This window comes from Pogoniulus pusillus, chromosome 6, assembly GCF_015220805.1.
Source record: "Pogoniulus pusillus isolate bPogPus1 chromosome 6, bPogPus1.pri, whole genome shotgun sequence".
Lineage (NCBI taxonomy): Eukaryota > Metazoa > Chordata > Aves > Piciformes > Lybiidae > Pogoniulus > Pogoniulus pusillus.
Genome location: NC_087269.1, coordinates 25,060,621 through 25,078,059, shown reverse-complemented (window position 1 = coordinate 25,078,059; position 17,439 = coordinate 25,060,621). Strand labels below are relative to the sequence as shown.

The following is a 17,439-nucleotide window of genomic DNA, read 5'->3' as shown; positions in this document are numbered from 1 at the left end:
CCCCAGTTGCAGAGACCCAGGGAACTGCTGGAGAGAGTGCACGGCAGGCTGCAGAGCTGCTGAGGGGCCTGGAGCAGCTCTGGGAGCAGCAAAGGCTGAGAGCCCTGGGGCTGAGAGCCTGCAGAAGAGCAGCCCCAGAGGGCAGCTGAGCAATGCTCAGCAAGAGCTAAAGGAGCTATGGGGAGCAAGAGGCTGGGGCCAGGCTCTTTTCAGTGGTGCCCAGGGCCAGGCCAAGGGGCAGTGGGCACAAAGTGGCATCCAGGAGGTTCCATGTGAGCAGGAGGAGAAAGTTGTTTGGTGTGAGGGTGCTGGAGGCGTGGAGCAGGCTGCCCAGAGAGGTTGTGGAGTCTCCTTGTGTGGAGAGCTTCCAACTGCCCCTGGGCATTGTGCTCCTGGGCAAGCTGCTGTGGGTGCCCTGTTTTAGCAGGGGGGTTGGATTACCTCCAGAGGTGCCTTCCAGCCCCCATGCTGGGGTCTGTGGGTTTCTGTTGGTAGCAGTGTCCCCATGCAGGCCTGGGATGTCTATCTAGGGGGGGACTATTTCTGGCAGTGATGTCAGCATATCCCTGCACTTGGCTGGCCCCACACTTCCCCTTCCCTTCCCATCCAGCTCCAGCTGCAGAAGATGAATGTGCAGGCTGGAGGAGCCTGCAGGCCATATTTAGCCCCAGCCTAGGGAGCAGAGGGTGACAGGAGTCACGCACTGCAGGGAGCTGTGGTGGCTCAGGTGTCAGGCTGCAGCAGTTGTCCCCAGGAGCCAGAGGCCAAGGCTGGGTTGTGGGGGAATCCCAGGCTCAGCCTGGGAAGGAAACTCCTCCTCAGGGCCTGAGGGGTGGCCCTGCTGGCCACAGTCTCTCTGGCTCATTCACCACGGGGCTTTGGTTTCACCCCAGGGCTAGGATGTCACTCTGGAGCCGTTTTTGGGAGTGGGGTTGATCTCCTCTAGCTTCAGGCATGTATCTGAGGGTGGGAGGGATGAAGGTCTAGATGAAAGGCTGCCCTTGGAGATATCTTCAGCTTGCTGAAATGCTTTGCTCTGCCAGACATCCCCAGCACCCACTGCTCTTCTCCTGACCTAAACCAAGCAAAGAACCATCTCTGCTTCCTGCTGGTAGATCAGAGAGTCCCAGCATGGTCAGGGCTGGAACGGGCCTCTGGATATCACCAGAAACTTAAGCTACCAACTCTGTCAGAGGTCAAAAAGTCATTCTCTTGCATGAAGAGTCTCCCAGCACCAGCACAGGGCTGTTTATTTAGACTGCAGCTTCCTTGCTCATCACAGGATACCACAATCCATGCTGGGGTTAGAAGGGACCTCTGGGGATCATCCAGCCCAACTCTCCTGCCAAAGCAGGGCACTCACAGCAGCTTGCCAAGGAGCACAATGCCCAGGGACAGTTGGAAGCTCTCCAGACAAGGAGACTCCACAACCTCTCTGGGCAGCCTGCTCCAGGCCTCCAGCATGCTCACACTAAAGTTTCTCCTCATCTTCAGATACTCAGAATCCTTGAACAGTTAGAGAACTTCATTCCAGTACCTGAAAGGGCTCCAGGAGAGCTGAGGAGGGACGTTGGACAAGGGCTGGCAGTGCCAGGATGAGGGACAATGGCTTTGAGCTGGAAGAAGGGAGACTGAGAGTGGAGATGAGGAAGAAAGTGTGGGGAGTGAGGGTGGGGAGACACTGGCACAGGTTGCCCAGGGAGGCTGTGGAGCACAGAATCACAGAATGTGATCTATGATCCACAACCTCCCTGGAGGTGTGCAAGGCCAGGCTGGATGAGACTGTGACCAACCTGGGCTGGTGGGAGGTGTCCTTGCCCATGGCAGGGGGGCTGGAACTGGATGGGCTTTGAGATCCCTTCCAGCCCAACCCATTCACAGAATCACTAAACCAAACACCCAGGCTGGCAAAGCCCCTCAGGAGCACCAAGCCCAAGCTGTAACCCTGCTCTACAAGAGTCACCTTAAACCACAGCCCCAAGCACCACATCCAAACCACCCTGAAACACAGCCAGGCTGGGTGACTCCTCCACCTCCCTGGGCAGCTCATTCCAGTCCCTGACCACTCTCTCCATTAAAAACTTCTTCCTAATGTACAATCTAAACCTCCCCAGCCTCACCTTGAGGCCATTCCCCCTTCTTCTGTCTCCTATCACCTGTGAGCAGAGCCCAGCAGCAGCCTCTGCACAATGTCCCTTCAGGTAGCTGCAGACAGCAACCAGCTCTGCCCTCAGGCTCCTCTGTCCCACACTACCCATCCCCAGCTCCCTCAGTCTCCCCTCATCAGGTTTACTCTCCAGGCCCTTTCCAACTTCCTTGCCCTCCTCTGGACCCACTCCAGCACCTCCACAGCTCTCTTGTACTGCAGTGCCCAAAGCTGCACACAACACTCAAGGTGTGGCCTCATCAGAGCTGAGTCCAAGGGCACAATCCCCTCTCTGCCCCTGCTGGGCACAGCAAAACAAGCCAGGATGCCACTGGCCTTCTTGGCCACCTGGCACACTGCTGGCTCACACTCAGCTGCCTGGGCACACTGCTGGCTCACACTCAGCTCCCTGGGCACACTGCTGGCTACCTTCAGCTCCCTGGGCACACTGCTGGCTCACACTCAGCTCCCTGGGCACATTGCTGGCTCACACTCAGCTCCCTGGGCACACTGCTGGCTCATACTCAGCTCCTGTCAATTCCAACCACCAGATCCTTTGCTGCCAGCAGCTCTCCAGCCACACTGGCCAAGCCTGCAGCATTGCTTGGGGTTGTGATCACAGATCACAGGCTCACAGGATGTCAAGGGTTGGAAGGGACCCAAAGAGCTCATGAAGTCCAACCCCTCTGCTAGAGCAGGACCACACAATCCAGCTCAGGTTGCAGAGGAACACATCCAGACAGGCCTTGGAAGTGTCCAGCATTAGCTGGTGCTGACCATTCTCTCTTGCTCACTGTTGGCTAGGTATTTGTGAGCTGCTTCAGTTGGACTGGGGCCATCATCAGCAGACACAGACACGGGAGGAGCTTTCACAAACCATACAATGGTTTGAGTTGGAAGGAAACATGAAGATCCTCTGGTGTCAGTCCCCCTGATGTGGGCAGGAACATATTGCACTCTTGGCTACTCACTGCCTGCCCATGACAGGGGGATTGACACCAGCTGATCTCTGATCTAGAGGATCCCACAGGAGCAGGATCTCATGCTGGCTGGGAGAAGACCTCACCCCATGCACACCATCTGCAGCCCCCCGTAGGGATGTCCAGCAGAACAAGGGAGGTTCTCCTGCCCCTCTACTCTGCCCTGCTGAGACCTCATCTTGTCTACTGCCTTCAGTTTTGGGCTCCCCAGTTTAAGAGGGACAGAGATCTGCTGGAGAGGGTCCAGCAGAGGGCTAGGATGATGATGAGGGGGCTGGAGCACTGCCTGATGGGGAGAGGCTGAGGGACTTCTGGGCTGTTTAGTCTGGAAAAGAGAAGATGAAGGAGAGGCTGAAGGACCTGGGGGCATTTTAATCTGGAGAAGACTGATGAGGAGAGGCTGAGGGACCTGGGGCTGCTTAATCCGGAGAAGAGAAGACTGAGAAGGGATTTAATCAACGTTTATAACTATCTGAGGGCTGGGGGGGACAGGCTCTGCTCACTGCTCCCTGGGATAGGACAAGGAGCAGTGGGTGGAAGCTGCAGCACAGGAGGTTCCAGCTCAACACAAGGGGGAACTACTTTACTGTACAAGGGTCCCAGAGCACTGGCACAGGCTGCCCAGAGAGGTTGTGGAGTCTCCTTCTCTGGAGCCTTTCAAGGCCTGTCTGGATGTGTTCCTGTGTGACCTGAGCTAGACTGCATGGTGCTGCTCTGGCAGGGGAGTTGGACTGGATGATCTCCTTGGGTCCCTTCAACCCCTGACATCCCGTGAGGCAGTGAAGCTGTGCCTAAAGGATTTCTCCTGGTGGTGCCTGGCTGCCAGTTGGCTTCCCTGGGCTGGGCTGGGCGCGGGCAGGTACCTGACGATGAAGTCGGAGTGAGCGCTCTGCATGATCTGCTTCTCGGAGCGGATGTGCTCCTGCTGCCGCGTGTCCACGATGTGCCGCTTCTTCAGGATCTTCATGGCAAAGGTCTTGGACTCCTCACTCTTCAGCTGCACCTGGGGAGAGCACCACAGCTGCCACGGTTAGGAGCAGGGCACATCCCCTGCGCAGGCTGCCCAGACAGCAATCCGCCTCCCTGCCTTTGAATTGCAGGATTGCAGAGCTGCTTGGCTTGGGAGGGACATCATAGAGTCAGAGAAACACAGAACCAGGCAGGGCTGGAAGGGACCACAAGCAGCAGCCAGTCCCAACCCCCCTGCCATGCCCAGGGACACCCTACCCTAGAGCAGGCTGCACACAGCCTCAGCCAGCCTGGCCTCAAACACCTCCAGCCAGGGGGCCTCAACCACCTCCCTGGGCAACCCATTCCAGCCTCTCACCACTCTCATGCTCAACAACTTCCTCCTCACCTCCAGCCTCACTCTCCCCACCTCCATCTCTGCTCCATTCCCCCCAGTCCTCTCACTCTCTAACAGCCTAAAATGTCCCTCTCCAGCTTTTCTGTAGGCCTCCTTAAGATCCTGGAAAGCCACAAGAAGGTCACCTGGGAGCCTCCTCTTCTCCAGACCAAACAGCCCCAACTCTTTCAGTCTGTGCTCACAGCAGAGCTGCTCCAGCCCTCTCAGCATCCTCCTGGCCCTGCTCTGGACACTCTCCAGCATCTCCACAGCCCTCTTGTCCCAGGGGTTCCAGAACTGGATGCAGTACTCCAGGTGGGGTCTCAGCAGAGCACAGCAGAGGGAGGGGGAGAATCACCTCCCTGGCCCTGCTGGCCACACTTCTCCTGCTGCAGCCCAGGCTCTGCTTGGCTTTCTGGGCTGCAAGTGCACACTGCTGGCTCCTGTTGAGCTTCTCCTCCACCAGCACCCCCAAGTCCCTCTCCTCAAAGGCCATCTGCTTCCATGCCCCCCAGCCATGGGCAGGGACACCTCCCACCAGACCAGGTGGCTCAAGGCCTCAGACAGCCTGGTCTTCAGCACCTCCAGGGAGGTTTTGGATCACAGAGTCACAAAATGTGATCTATGATCCACAGCCTCCCTGGGCAACCTGTGCCAGTCTCTCCCCACCCTCACTCTCAACAATTTCTTCCTCATCTCCACTCTCAGTCTCCCCTCTCCCAGCTCAAAGCCATTGTCCCTCATCCTGGCACTCCCAGCCCTTGCCAAAACTCCATCCCCAGCTCTCCTGCAGCCCCTTCAGGTACTGGAAGGCTGTTCTAAGGTCTGCCTGGAGCCTTCTCTTCTCCAGCCTCAACAGCCCCAACTCTCCCAGCCTGTCTCCACAGAGAAAGTTCTCATTGTCTCTGTGTCCTCCTCTGGACTCTCTCCAACAGTTCCATGTCCTTGTCCTGGAGGCCTCAGATCTGGTGGCAGTGCTGCAGGTTGGATATCAGGAGAGCAAAGGGACAGAATCTCTCTGACCAAAAAGGGGAAAAAGACTAAACAGGCCTATCCTTCCTCCTTAACCTTCCTCCTCCTCTGTTTACTACATAACACAAATGTGTACAAGGGCCTGCTGGACCTCAAGAAGTGAAAGGAATTGGCCCATGTGAATGTCATGAGGTTCAGTGTGGCCTAGGGCAAGGTTATGCACATGGATTGGAGCAACCTGCAGTATGAGTCACCCAGGCTGGGGATGAAGAGCTGGAGGGCAGCCCTGAGGAGAAGGACTTGGGGGTGCAAAGCTGGAGATGAGGCAGCACTGAGTGCTGCCAGCCCAGCCCCAGCCTGCCCTAGGCTGGTCCCCAGCAGTGTGGGCAGCAGGGGCAGGGAGGGGATTCTGCCTCTCTGCTGTGCTCTGCTGAGACCCCCCTGCAGTGCTGGGGCAGCTCTGGAGTGCTCAGCACAGACAGGGACCTGCTGGAGCAGGGCCAGAGGACACCACAGCAGTGCTGGCAGGGCTCTGCTGTGAGGCAGAGCTGGGGGTGTGCAGCCTGCAGAGGAGAGGGCTGCAGGGAGAGCTTCAAGCTGCTTTTCACTGTCTGAGGGGCACTTACAGGGAGGCTGTGATCCTGGGCAGTTGCTGCAGGTGCCCCTGCTTTGACAGAGCCGTTGGACTGGCTGACCCCCAGAGGTCCCTTCCACCCCCTGCCAGGCTGGGACTCTGGGGTGATGTTTCTCACTGCCTACATTTCCTGCCTAGCAACCTGTTCAGGCACAGCAATGACTCTCTGGTGACAAAGATGCTGTGGCCAAGCCCCTGGGCCAGCTCTGCATGTTGCTCCATGTCTGTGACTCAGAGACAGTGGAAACAGGAACCCGAGCTACCATGAAAGGTGTTGGTATCAGGTTCAATAACAACCAGCTCCAGCACAGCACTCAGACACTGAGGTGGGAACAGTTCTCACTGGCTATGGCTGAGGTCCTTTCTTTGCCTCCTCCTTCACCCCGAGCTGCAGCCCAACCCACCAAAAATAGCAGCAGCTGCTGCTGAGGGCAGCACTTGCAAGCTGAGCTCCTGTGATCCCAACAGCTGAACTGTTCCACCAACAAAGCCCTGCAGGGCTTCTCCCCTGCTCAGCAGCCTGCTTGCAGTGCTAAAAACACTCCTGTCCTTAGAGGATGGAATGGACACCTGTGGGAGGATGTCCTCTGCCCTCACCACTCATTTCCTTCCCAACATCTCATGGAACTGTTTCAGGTGGAAGAGCCCTCTAAGACCATCCAGTCCAGCCACCAACCCAACCCCACCATAACCACTAAACCATGGGCCCAGGTGCCATGACCACACCTTTCTGGAACACCTCCAGGCATGGGGACTCTGCTGCCTCCCTGGGCAGCCTGTGCCAATCCCTGACCACTCTTGCAGCAAAGAAATCTTTCCATCCTCTCCAGCCTAACACTCCCCTGGCACAATTTCAGGCCAGTTCCTCTCCTCTCACTTCAGCCTAAGGAGCAGAGCCCAACTCCCACCTGGCTCCAGCCTCCTCTCAGGGAGCTGTAGAGAGCAATGAGCTCTGCCCTCAGGCTCCTCTTCTCCACACTGCACACCCCCAGCTCCCTCAGATGCTCCTCCCCAGCCCTCTTCTCCAGACCCTTCCCCACCTTTCTTGCCCTTCTCTGCACCTGCTCCAGACCTTCGATGTCCTTCTGGCAGTCAGGAGCCCAAAGCTGACCCCAGCACTCAAGCTGTGGCCTCAGCAGTGCCCAGTCCAGGGCCACAATCCCTGCCCTGCTCCTGCTGGCAGAAGGTTTGGAACTGGATATCTTTAATGTGCCTTCCAACCCAAACCATTCTGTGATTCGCTCACAATCTGAGCTCCATGGAACAAGGAAATTAACTCCAAATCGAGCCTCTCTGAATCCACCAAAGTCCACAAGAGAAGTGCAAGGTCCTCTGGCAAACCTATTGAACATCTCCAGCTCTTTCATCAAATCCTGCACTGTGCTGAAAGCCTCTCGTCCTAGCTTTGGGTCTTTGAGCTAAACATGGAAATTCAGAGCTGAACAAGCTGCACAACTAAAGGTTCTTGTAAGCAAAATGAGAAATGTATGGAAATCTGAGTGCTCCTGGAAAGCCCAGAGGTAAACATGATTGCTCAGGGAAGCCTAGAAGGAGCAGCCAGGAATGGAAACTGCTTCATGCATAAAATCACTCCCATCAAAAAGCAAAGAGCAGCAGAAGGCTTCCACAGCTGGAACAGGAAAAGAGTCACTGCTGCGGTGTCCTCAAGGGATCAGGTGGACCTGATACCTCAGATGGACCTGATAAGTCAAGGTATCAGAAGGACCTGATACCACAGATGGACCTGATACCTCAAACTGACCTGATATGTTAAGGTATCAGATGGACCTACTACCTCAGATGGACCTGATACCTCAAGGTATCAGAAGGACCTGATACCTCAGATGGACCTGATACCTCAAGGTATCAGAAGGACCTGATACCTCAGATGGACCTGATACCTCAAGGTATCAGAAGGACCTGATACCTCAGAAGGACCTGATACCTCAAGGTATCAGAAGGACCTGATACCTCAGAAGGACCTGATACCTCAAGGTATCAGAAGGACCTGATACCACAGATGGACCTGATACCTCAAGGTATCAGAAGGACCTGATACCTCAGATGGACCTGATACCTCAAGGTATCAGAAGGACCTGATACCACAGATGGACCTGATACCTCAGATGGACCTGATACCTCAGAAGGACCTGATACCTCAGATGGACCTGATACCTCAAGGTATCAGAAGGACCTGATACCTCAGAAGGACCTGATACCTCAGATGGACCTGATACCTCAAGGTATCAGAAGGACCTGATACCTCAGAAGGACCTGATACCTCAGATGGACCTGATACCTCAAGGTATCAGAAGGACCTGATACCACAGATGGACCTGATACCTCAAGGTATCAGAAGGACCTGATACCACAGATGGACCTGATACCTCAAGGTATCAGGTCTCCAGCCCTCAGACGTGGCCCTGCCCTGCTTCTCAGCTTGGCTCTGTCCACAATACAGCAGCTCAGTTTCTGTCTGGCTTCTGCCTCCAGCCGCAGCTGAAGGTTCTGGGGTTGACACTTCATATCCTGGCGAAGCCTCTTTGATGGCATCTCATCTTCTCAAGCCCTGACAACAGCCTCTCCAGTAACAGGGAAATGCCAGGAAGATGTTTCCACGGCTTCACACATTGCATCTGGTTGGCAGGGACCCTCAAAAGGCATCTTGTCCAACCCCCTGCAGGCAGCAGGGACACCTCCATCCAGAGCAGGCTGCACAGGGACACATCCAGGCTGACCTTCAATGTCTCCAGGGATGGCCTCAAGCACAGCCCTGGGCAGCCTGTGCCAGTCTCTCCCCTCCCTCACTGGGCACAACTCCCTCCTGATGTCCAACCTACATCTGCCCTGCTCCACTTCCAAACCATTGCCCTCAGCCTATCCCCACAGCCTGCCTGCAGCTCCCCTGCAGATGTTGAAATGCAGCTTTTATTAACAAAGGTTGTGTTGAGAATCACTGAATCATGGAATAATGGAATCCTTTAGGCTGGAAGAGCACCTTTAAGAACAAGTCTCACCTGACCCAGCACTGCCAGATCACCTCTAACACACAGCCCTCAGCACCACAGCTACATAGCTTTGAAATCCTTCCAGAGATGAAGACTCCACTGCCTCCCTGGGCAGCCTCCTTTCACACCCTGATCACTCTGGCAGCAAAGACATTTTTCCTCCTCTCCAACCTAACCCTCCCCTGGCACAATTTCAGGCAAGTTCCTCTTCTCCTCTCACCTGAGCCTAGGGAGCAGAGCCCAACTCCCAGCTGGCTGCAGCCTCCTCTCAGGGAGCTGCAGAGAGCAATGAGCTCTGCCCTCAGCCTCCTCTTCTCCATACTGCACACCCCCAGCTCCCTCAGATGCTCCTCCCCAGCCCTCTTCTCCAGACCCTTCCCCACCTTTCTTGCCCTTCTCTGCACCTGCTCCAGACCCTCAATGTCCTTCTTGCAGTCAGGAGCCCAAAACTGAGCCCAGCACTCAAGCTGTGGCCTCAGCAGTGCCCAGCACAGGGGCACAATCCCTGCCCTGCTACTGCTGGCCACACCATTGCTGCTGCAGGCCAGGCTGCTGGTGGCCTTCTTGCCCACCTGGGCACACCCTGGCTCGTCTTCAGCTGCTGCAAATCAGCACCCCCAGGTCCTTTCCTGCTGCGCAGTTTCCAGCCACTGCCCCAAGCCTGGAACCTTAGTAAGGTTGTTGTGACCCAAGTGCAGGATCCAGCCCTTGGCCTTGTTGAACCTCATTCCACTGAGCTCAGCCTGTGGGCTCAGCCTGTGGGCCCAGCCTGGCCAGAGCCCTCTGTAGAGTCAAATCCATTAGGAATGAAAAATCAAAAGGAAACTCACAGCAACAGCTCTGCAGTTTTCCAGTCCTATTAAAATTAAGGAAGGGATGGGAAGAACCAGGGCCAAAGCTTCCTAAGCAACACGTTGCTTTTTGACCCTGATGGCATCCAAAGCACCTGCTCTTCCAAAAGAAGAGAGGCTAAAGCATTCCCACACACCATTCCAGCTCAGTGACAGCTGCAGCAGAAGGAGAGCTATGGAATTGGACAGCCCTACTGAGAAGTACCTGAATCCTTCCTCTCTTGGTCCCCAGGGAGAAAACAAGGACATTTCCCTCCTCTTCCATCTAATCACAGAGTCATAGAACCATAAAATCATGGAATGGGCTGGGCTGGAAGGGACCTCCAAAGCTCATCCAGTCCAACCCCACCCTGCATTCAGCAGGGACATCCTCCACTAGAGCAGGTTGCCCACAGCCCTGTCCAGCCTCACCTGGAATATTTCCAGGGCTGGAGCCTCAACCACCTCCCTGGACAACCTGTGGCTGTGTTCCAGCAGCCTCCTGGCAAAAAACTTGTTCCTCACATCCAATGTAACTCTGCTTTGCTCTCATTTCAAACCACCCCCCTCATTCTGTCCCTGCAGGCCTTTGGGAACAGTCTCTCTCCATCCTTCTTGGAGCCCCTTCAGGTATTAGCAGGCTGCTCTAAGTTCTCCCTGGAGCCTTCTCCAGGCTGGCCACTCTCAGCTCTCTCAACCTGTCCTCTTAGTAGAGCTGCTCCAGCCCCCTGGTCTTGTTTCTGGCCCTGCTCTGGACCTGCTCCATCAGGTCCACATCCTTCCTAATTAATCCACTAAATGATTGAACAAATTTGGTTGGCAAACGTGTGGCATAATTTCTCTTACAGCATGAATGAGAGTGCTAGAAGTCTGCAGTGTCCATTTCCAGGGGATCTCATGGAGCTCTGGGAAGGTGGAGCTGAAACAGAGCTTTGTTTCTATTCATCTCCCTCTTATATAGAACCACAGAATGGTAGAGGTAAAGAGCTCCTTTAGCTCTTGCTGAGCATTGCTCAGCTGCCCTCTGGGGCAGGCTCTCAGCCCCTGGGCTCTCAGCCTTTGCTGCTCACAGAGCTGCTCCAGGCCCCTCAGCATCCTCATAGAGGATGATTGTAGATGTCTTTAGCATCTAATGAAGCCAAAGAGACTTTAAGGAGGTCTAACCAGTTGTGGCTCCATGAAGCACTTTTCATTAATGGCCTGTGTGATGGTTTGGGTGTTCCCTGCACACACACACACCCCCCCCCCCCCACTTTAGAAATCACCCAGACTAGACTCAGCCAGCTCTGGAAATATGAATGAAGCTCATATTTACAGCTGGCACAATATACAAGCAGATATTTACAGTATATACAGTTATAGACAGAAATATATAAGGTAAAAAGGTAATACAGAAACACAACTCCCCTCCCTGAAACCTGAGTCCCCAGGAGGGGCTCTCAGCCACCCCTGCACCTTCCCCCTGCCCCTCTCAACCTTACCCCAGTCCTAAGGAAGAATAGAGGTTCAGCCAGGGGGTTAGGAAGCAAAGTGGGTTAGGGCAAAATGGAAGGTGAGGTTAGAGAGTAAGATGCAGCTCAGCCAGCAGCCCAGGCAAGAGTGGTTATCTGTGTTTTTATTTCTTGTTCCTATACATCTCAGCAAGCCTATGAGTGCAGCAGACATCACCATTGTTTTCCTTTCACAGCCTGGAATCTAGTTCTTCCCACCAAAACATTCTAGCCTACTTCAAACTAGCATAGCCTGGCTTATGAAATCAGAAGAAGGTTATTAAACCTGCACCTATTAAGATCAGGACAGAGAGTGCTGGGAGCACTCTGGAGAAGCTCTTTGGACAAGCACTTTGGACAAGCACTTTGAAGGGAACTCCAAGTCATCTTTACTGAAATGAAGGGGACCCCATTTGGTAGTGGCAAAGTGAGCCAAGGTGCTTGCATGCTGCTTGCTGCTGCCATCATTATTCTGCCTTAACGTTCTGCCATTCTTCTGTCTTGGCTCTGGGCAGCCTGATCTAGGGTAGGGTGTCCCTGCCCATGGCAAGGGAGGTTGGAACTAGATGATCCTTGTGGTCCACCTGAAGGTCTCCCTGGAGCCTTCTCCTCTCCAGGCTGCACAAGCCCAACTGTCTCCCATTTTTAGCATCTGGGAAGTGCCATTCATCTTCCTCCCCCCATCAGACAATCTCAGCAACCATCATTTCCCCCCAGCTGCTTGGGCTGTAAGGAGAAAGAGCAGTGCAGAGAAGAGGAAAGGGTCACTTACCAGCTCCACTCGTCCAAACCCTCCGACTCCAAGGGTGTCGATGATGTTGAAGTCAGACAGCTTCAGGTTGGCAAAGAAGGCAGCTTCGGCCTCGTATCTGGAGGGTTTGATGCGAACAAACGGAAACCTCTTAGAGCTGCCAACAGCAGCAGCAGCAGCAGCAGAGCACAAACCCCTCCCCCAGCGGCCTGGGCCTGGCACAGCCTTCACTTGCTCACTCTCCATCTCAGCTCTCACACCCTGCCTGCAGTCACTCACTCGTCTTGGCTGCTCCTGCAAGCCAAGGTGCCCTCTGCCTGCTCAGCAGGTGAGCCTCTGGCAGCGCCATGCAGCGTCCAGCTACCCCACCCTACATTTAGACACCTTCTAGCAATCTTCTCTGGGCCTGGGCTTTCCTTTTGGGGTCTTTAGGATAAAGTCTCTCACAGGACTTGTCCACAGGCTGCTCCTCCAAGCCAAAGTGCCCTCTGTCTGCTCAACAGGTGAACCTCTGGCAGCACCATGCAGCTTCCAGTTACCCCGCCCTATATTCCAACACCTTCTAGCAATCTTCTCTGGGTGTAAAGTGCTGGTAGGAGTGTGTCACTTTTTGGTGTCTTTAGGATAAAGTCTCTCACAGGACTCTCTTTTGTCCACAGGCTGCTTCTCCAAGCCAAGGTGCCCTCTGCCTGCCCACCAGGTGAGCCTCTGGCAGCGCCATGCAGCTTCCAGATGCCCAACCCTACATTCTGACACCTTCTAGCAATCTTCTCTGGGTGTAAAGTGCTGGGGGGGTGGTGCCTCTTTTTGGTGTCTTTAAGATAAAGTCTCTCACAGGACTTTCTCTTGTCCACAGGCTGCTCCTCCAAGCCAAGGTGCCCTCTGCCTGCCCACCAGGTGAGCCTCTGGCAGCGCCATGCAGCTTCCAGCTACCCCACTCTACATCTCGACACCTTCTAGCAATCTTCCAAGTGCAGCTGGGGGTTCTTTTTGATGTCTTTAGGATAAAGTCTCTCACAGGAGTTTCTCTTGTCCACAGGCTGGCCCAGGAGTTTCTACAACTGTTTATGGGAAGTGGCAAGGTCAGGAAGGTCCCTGGAGAGCAGTCACAGCCAGGTCTGACGGCGTGGGATCCGGCGAGTTGCAGGCTGCGCTGCACATGCCTGAGCAAATGACTTCAGCCACACATCAACACTCCTACGAGAACATCTTCACTTCTTCTCCTTCTATAAACTCACTTGGAGCAGAAATCCCAACCCCAGGAGGCGTCCCAAGTGCAGCTGCTCTCTCTTAAGCCCAAGTGCACAAGTCCCAGGCGGCTCACAACACGAGTTTCCCAAGCTCTCACCCAAGGGAGCCTGCGAATGAAGCCAGGCCAGGCCAGGCTGCCAAGATCAGCTTCCCATGACTGGCCCCCAGAATAGCTCCTTGGCAAGGCCTGTGCTATTCTGAGCAAGGCTAGGAGGGGAAATGGGCCATCAGGATCCACCCCCTCAACAGAAGCCCGACGTTCAGCTGCCAGAGAAGTCCCCTGTGCCTGCACAACCTTTGGCTGCTGCCAAAAGACTCCCATGGGAAAGAAACATTGAGTGGGGGCAGGGAGGTAGGCATGGAGGTGGGTGCAGAGGGGGCAGCTGGCTTGCTTTGCTCTGCTGCATCGAAGCCACAGCTTCTTGCAGCAAATAGCAATCTGCTCTTTCTCCTGGGTGACACTGCTGGATGATGAGGCCAGTGTGAAGATCAACCACTGTGGTGTTGGCCACCACCCTAGGTCCATGCCCACCTACCTCCCTTTTCCATTTCCTTGCCCGTCACAGCTGCCATAACAGGATGGAATTGATTTGCTGACCTCTCCCTTTCAAACCACCTTCTTCAGGCTATTTCAAACCACCACGATGTGGTGGGGTGTATGTGCCTGTGTATGGAGCTGGGGGGTGGGGTGGAGAGAGAAAACAACCCCAAACTTAAAGGGAAAAGGCAAAGATAAAAAGAGGTGCCAAGAAAGGTGGCAAAGCAACACCATCGAGCACCAAATCAGGGGCCGAAGGGACAATGTCAGCTGAGGGAAGTTGCTGCCAAATTGCTGCAGCTCAGTTTTATTGTTTGTGCTGTCACCAGGTCCTCTGGTGGAGGGTACCCCTTCCAACACTCTGGTTAGAGAAGACCCTCACCAAGTCCAACAGAGAACCCTACAAACTCAACCCTACACCACATCCCCAAGCACCTCTGAACACCTCCAGGGATGCTGACTCCACCACCTCCCTGAGCAGCCTCTGCCAGTGCCTGACCACTCTTGCTGCAAAAAACCTTTCCCTGATGCCCAGCCTAACCCTGCCCTGCTGCAGCTTGAGGCCATTCCCTCTTGTTCTGATCACCTGTGAGAGTGCAAAGAAGGGAGAAATGGACTGAAAGGGGGAGATTGAGAGTGGAAAGAAAGGAGAAATGTTGGACACTGTGGGTAGAGAGTGCCTGGCCCAGGCTGCCCATAGAGGTGGGAGCTGCCCCGTGGCTGGCAGCATTGCAGGTCAGGTTGTGTGGGGCTCTGAGCAACCTGTAGGGGGATTGGAATGGATGAGCTTTAATGCTCCCTCTTCCAAACCCAACTCTTACAATCGCAGAATCATAGTTAACTGCATAGGGTTGGGTGCAGGTTGGAATAGATGATCTTGGAGCTGTAGACCAACACCAACCTCTCCAGAGCCTCCTTTCAGGGAGCTGTAAAGAGCCATGAGGTCTGCCCTCAGCCTCCTCTTCTCCACACCAAGCAGCCACAGCTCCTTCAGGTGTTCCTCATCAGGTTTACTCTCCAGGCCCTTCCCAGCTTCCTTGCCCTCTTCTGCGCTGGCTCCAGCACCTCCACATCCCTCTTGCACTGAGTGCCCAGAAGGGAGCACAGCACTGGAGGTGTGGCCTCAGCAGTGCCGAGCACAGGGGGACAGTCACCTCCCTGCTCCTGCTGGGCACAGCAGCCAGGTGCATCCCGTTTGGAAAGCAGGCACTGAGCCTGGGGGAGCCTTGTGGGACCCAGTCACTGGCCACACGCTCAGCAGCAGCTGCCCGCACAGGTGAACTCCAAACTCTCTGCTGAAGGAAATGGCACCACTGTGCCCTTGTGGACAACAATGCCAATGGGATCCTGGGCTGCATGAAGAGGAGTGTGGCCAGCAGATTTAGGGAGATTCTCCTCCCCCTCTGCCCTGCTGAGACCTCACCTGGAATATTGCATCCAGTTCTGGGCTCCCCAGAGAGGTTGTGGAGTCTCCTTCTCCAGAGACTTTCAAGACATGTTCCTGTGTGACCTGAGGTAGATTGTGTGGTCCTGCTCTGGCAGGGGGATTGGACTCAACTGGAGAGGGGCCTGGAGCACAGCCCTGTGAGGAGAGGCTGAGGGAGCTGGGGGTGTGCAGCCTGCAGAAGAGGAGGCTCAGGGCAGAGCTCATTGCTGCCTGCAGCTCCCTGAAGGGAGGCTGTAGCCAGGTGGGGTTGGGCTCTGCTGCCAGGCAGCCAGCAGCAGAAGAACAAGGGGACACAGTCTCAAGCTGTGCCAGGGCAGGTCTAGGCTGGATGTTGTTAGGAAGTTGTTGTCAGAGAGAGTGATTGGCATTGGAATGGGCTGCCCAGGGAGGTGGTGGAGTGGCTGTGCCTGGAGGTGTTGAAGCCAAGCCTGGCTGGGGCACTTAGTGCCATGGTCTGGTTGATTGGGCAGGGCTGGGTGCTAGGTTGGGCTGGATGAGCTTGGAGGTCTCTTCCAGCCTGGCTGATTCTGTGATTGTGTGTCCGCTGCCTTGCGCAGTGCAAGCACCCAGACAATGCCTGCTGTGCAGAATGCGAGAGAAGGCTTCCAGCACTGCTGGAGCTCTCCAACCATTCCCATGAGGGATTGCCTCCCAGGATGGCCACTACTGAACTACAGATCAAGCTTTTTCCTCACCAGGCTGCAAAGGCAAATAGGTAACAAAAGCCTTGTGTGAGGCAGCTATAAAAAGGTAGCAAATGAGAGGAGCAAAGGTCTGCAATTAGCCAGCTGCTCAGCATGGCTCCAGCAGCTCAGGACTCCTCTCACACCAGCAAAATGTGTTGGGAAACAGGAGACATCTGCTCCCAAACTGTCATCTCCACCCAAGACTTGGCTTCTTTCCACCTCTGTGCTGCCAGCCAGACATAAACAGCACCCAAATAGGAACCAGACCCCAGCTCCCTCCTCACGGGGGGCACAGGAATGGGTTTGGGTGGATAGATCCTGAATGGGAGAGCCTTCCTCTGAGATGAGGAGCAACAAACACCTGCTCAGTGGTTCTGTCAGCACTATATCTGTTGGGTCACCTCGCATGATGCCACCAACACCCAGAGCTTAGAGCAGGCTTCCAGCACCTGAATGGGCTCCAGGAGAGCTGGGGAGGGACTTCTGACAAGGGCTGGGAGTGCCGGGATGAGACATAATGGCTTTGAGATGGGAGAGGGAAGAATAAGACTGGAGAGGAGGAAGAAATTGTTGAGAGTGAAGGTGGGGAGAGACTGGCACAGGTTGCCCAGGGAGGCTGTGGATGTCCCCTCCCTGCTGGTATTGAAGGCCAGGCTGGATGAGGCTTTGAGCAACATGGGCTGGTGGGAGGTGTCCCTGCCCATCGCAGAGGGTTGGTTGGAACTGGATGGGCTTAAAGATCCCTTCCAACCCAGGTCATTCTGTTATTGTTGAGGTGGTGCACTCTTGCAGATAGAAAGAATGAATCTCTGCAAGAACTACAACCTAAGCTGCAACACCTGGGCTGCTGATGATCAGACATCAGAGGGTGGTGGCACAGCACTGGGAGCAGTGGCTGACATCCCTCAGGTTGTGCTGCCATCCAGCCTGACCTGGACAGGCTGCAGAGCTGGGCACAGGCAACCTCATGTAGTTCAGCAAGGGCAAGGGTAGGATCCTGTCCCTTGAGAGTGATAACCTCCTGCAGCAGGACAGCTGAGGGGGGACCTGCTGGGAAGCAGCTCCATGGAGAGGGACCAGGGAGTGCTGGGGGACAGCAAGCTCCCCATCAGCCAGCAATGTGCCCTGGTGGCCAAGAAGGCCAATTGGGTGCTGGGGGGCATGGAAAAGGATATGGCCAGCAGGGCAAGGGAGAGTCTCTGCCCCCTCTAGTCCATCCTAGTCAGGCCACATCTGGAGTCCTGGCTGCAGTTCTGTGCTCCCCAGTTCCAGAGAGACAGAGAACTGCTGGAGAGAGTCCAGGGCAGGCTGCAAAGCTGCTGAGGGGCCTGGAGCAGCTCTGTGAGCAGCAAAGGCTGAGA

At 55.1% G+C, this 17,439-nt stretch overlaps 1 protein-coding gene across 1 annotated transcript in view; it reads right to left on the bottom strand.

Annotated features, from left to right (window-relative positions):
* Positions 1-17,439, bottom strand: part of PRKG1 (protein kinase cGMP-dependent 1) — a 439,344-nt gene that overhangs the window by 28,946 nt on the left and 392,959 nt on the right. Inside the window, exons 10-11 of the mRNA XM_064145000.1 lie at positions 12,178-12,274; positions 3,990-4,129 (exon numbers count right to left, since the gene is read on the bottom strand). Of these exons, the coding sequence (XP_064001070.1) occupies positions 3,990-4,129; positions 12,178-12,274 (237 nt within the window). The remainder of the gene's footprint in view (positions 1-3,989; positions 4,130-12,177; positions 12,275-17,439) is intronic.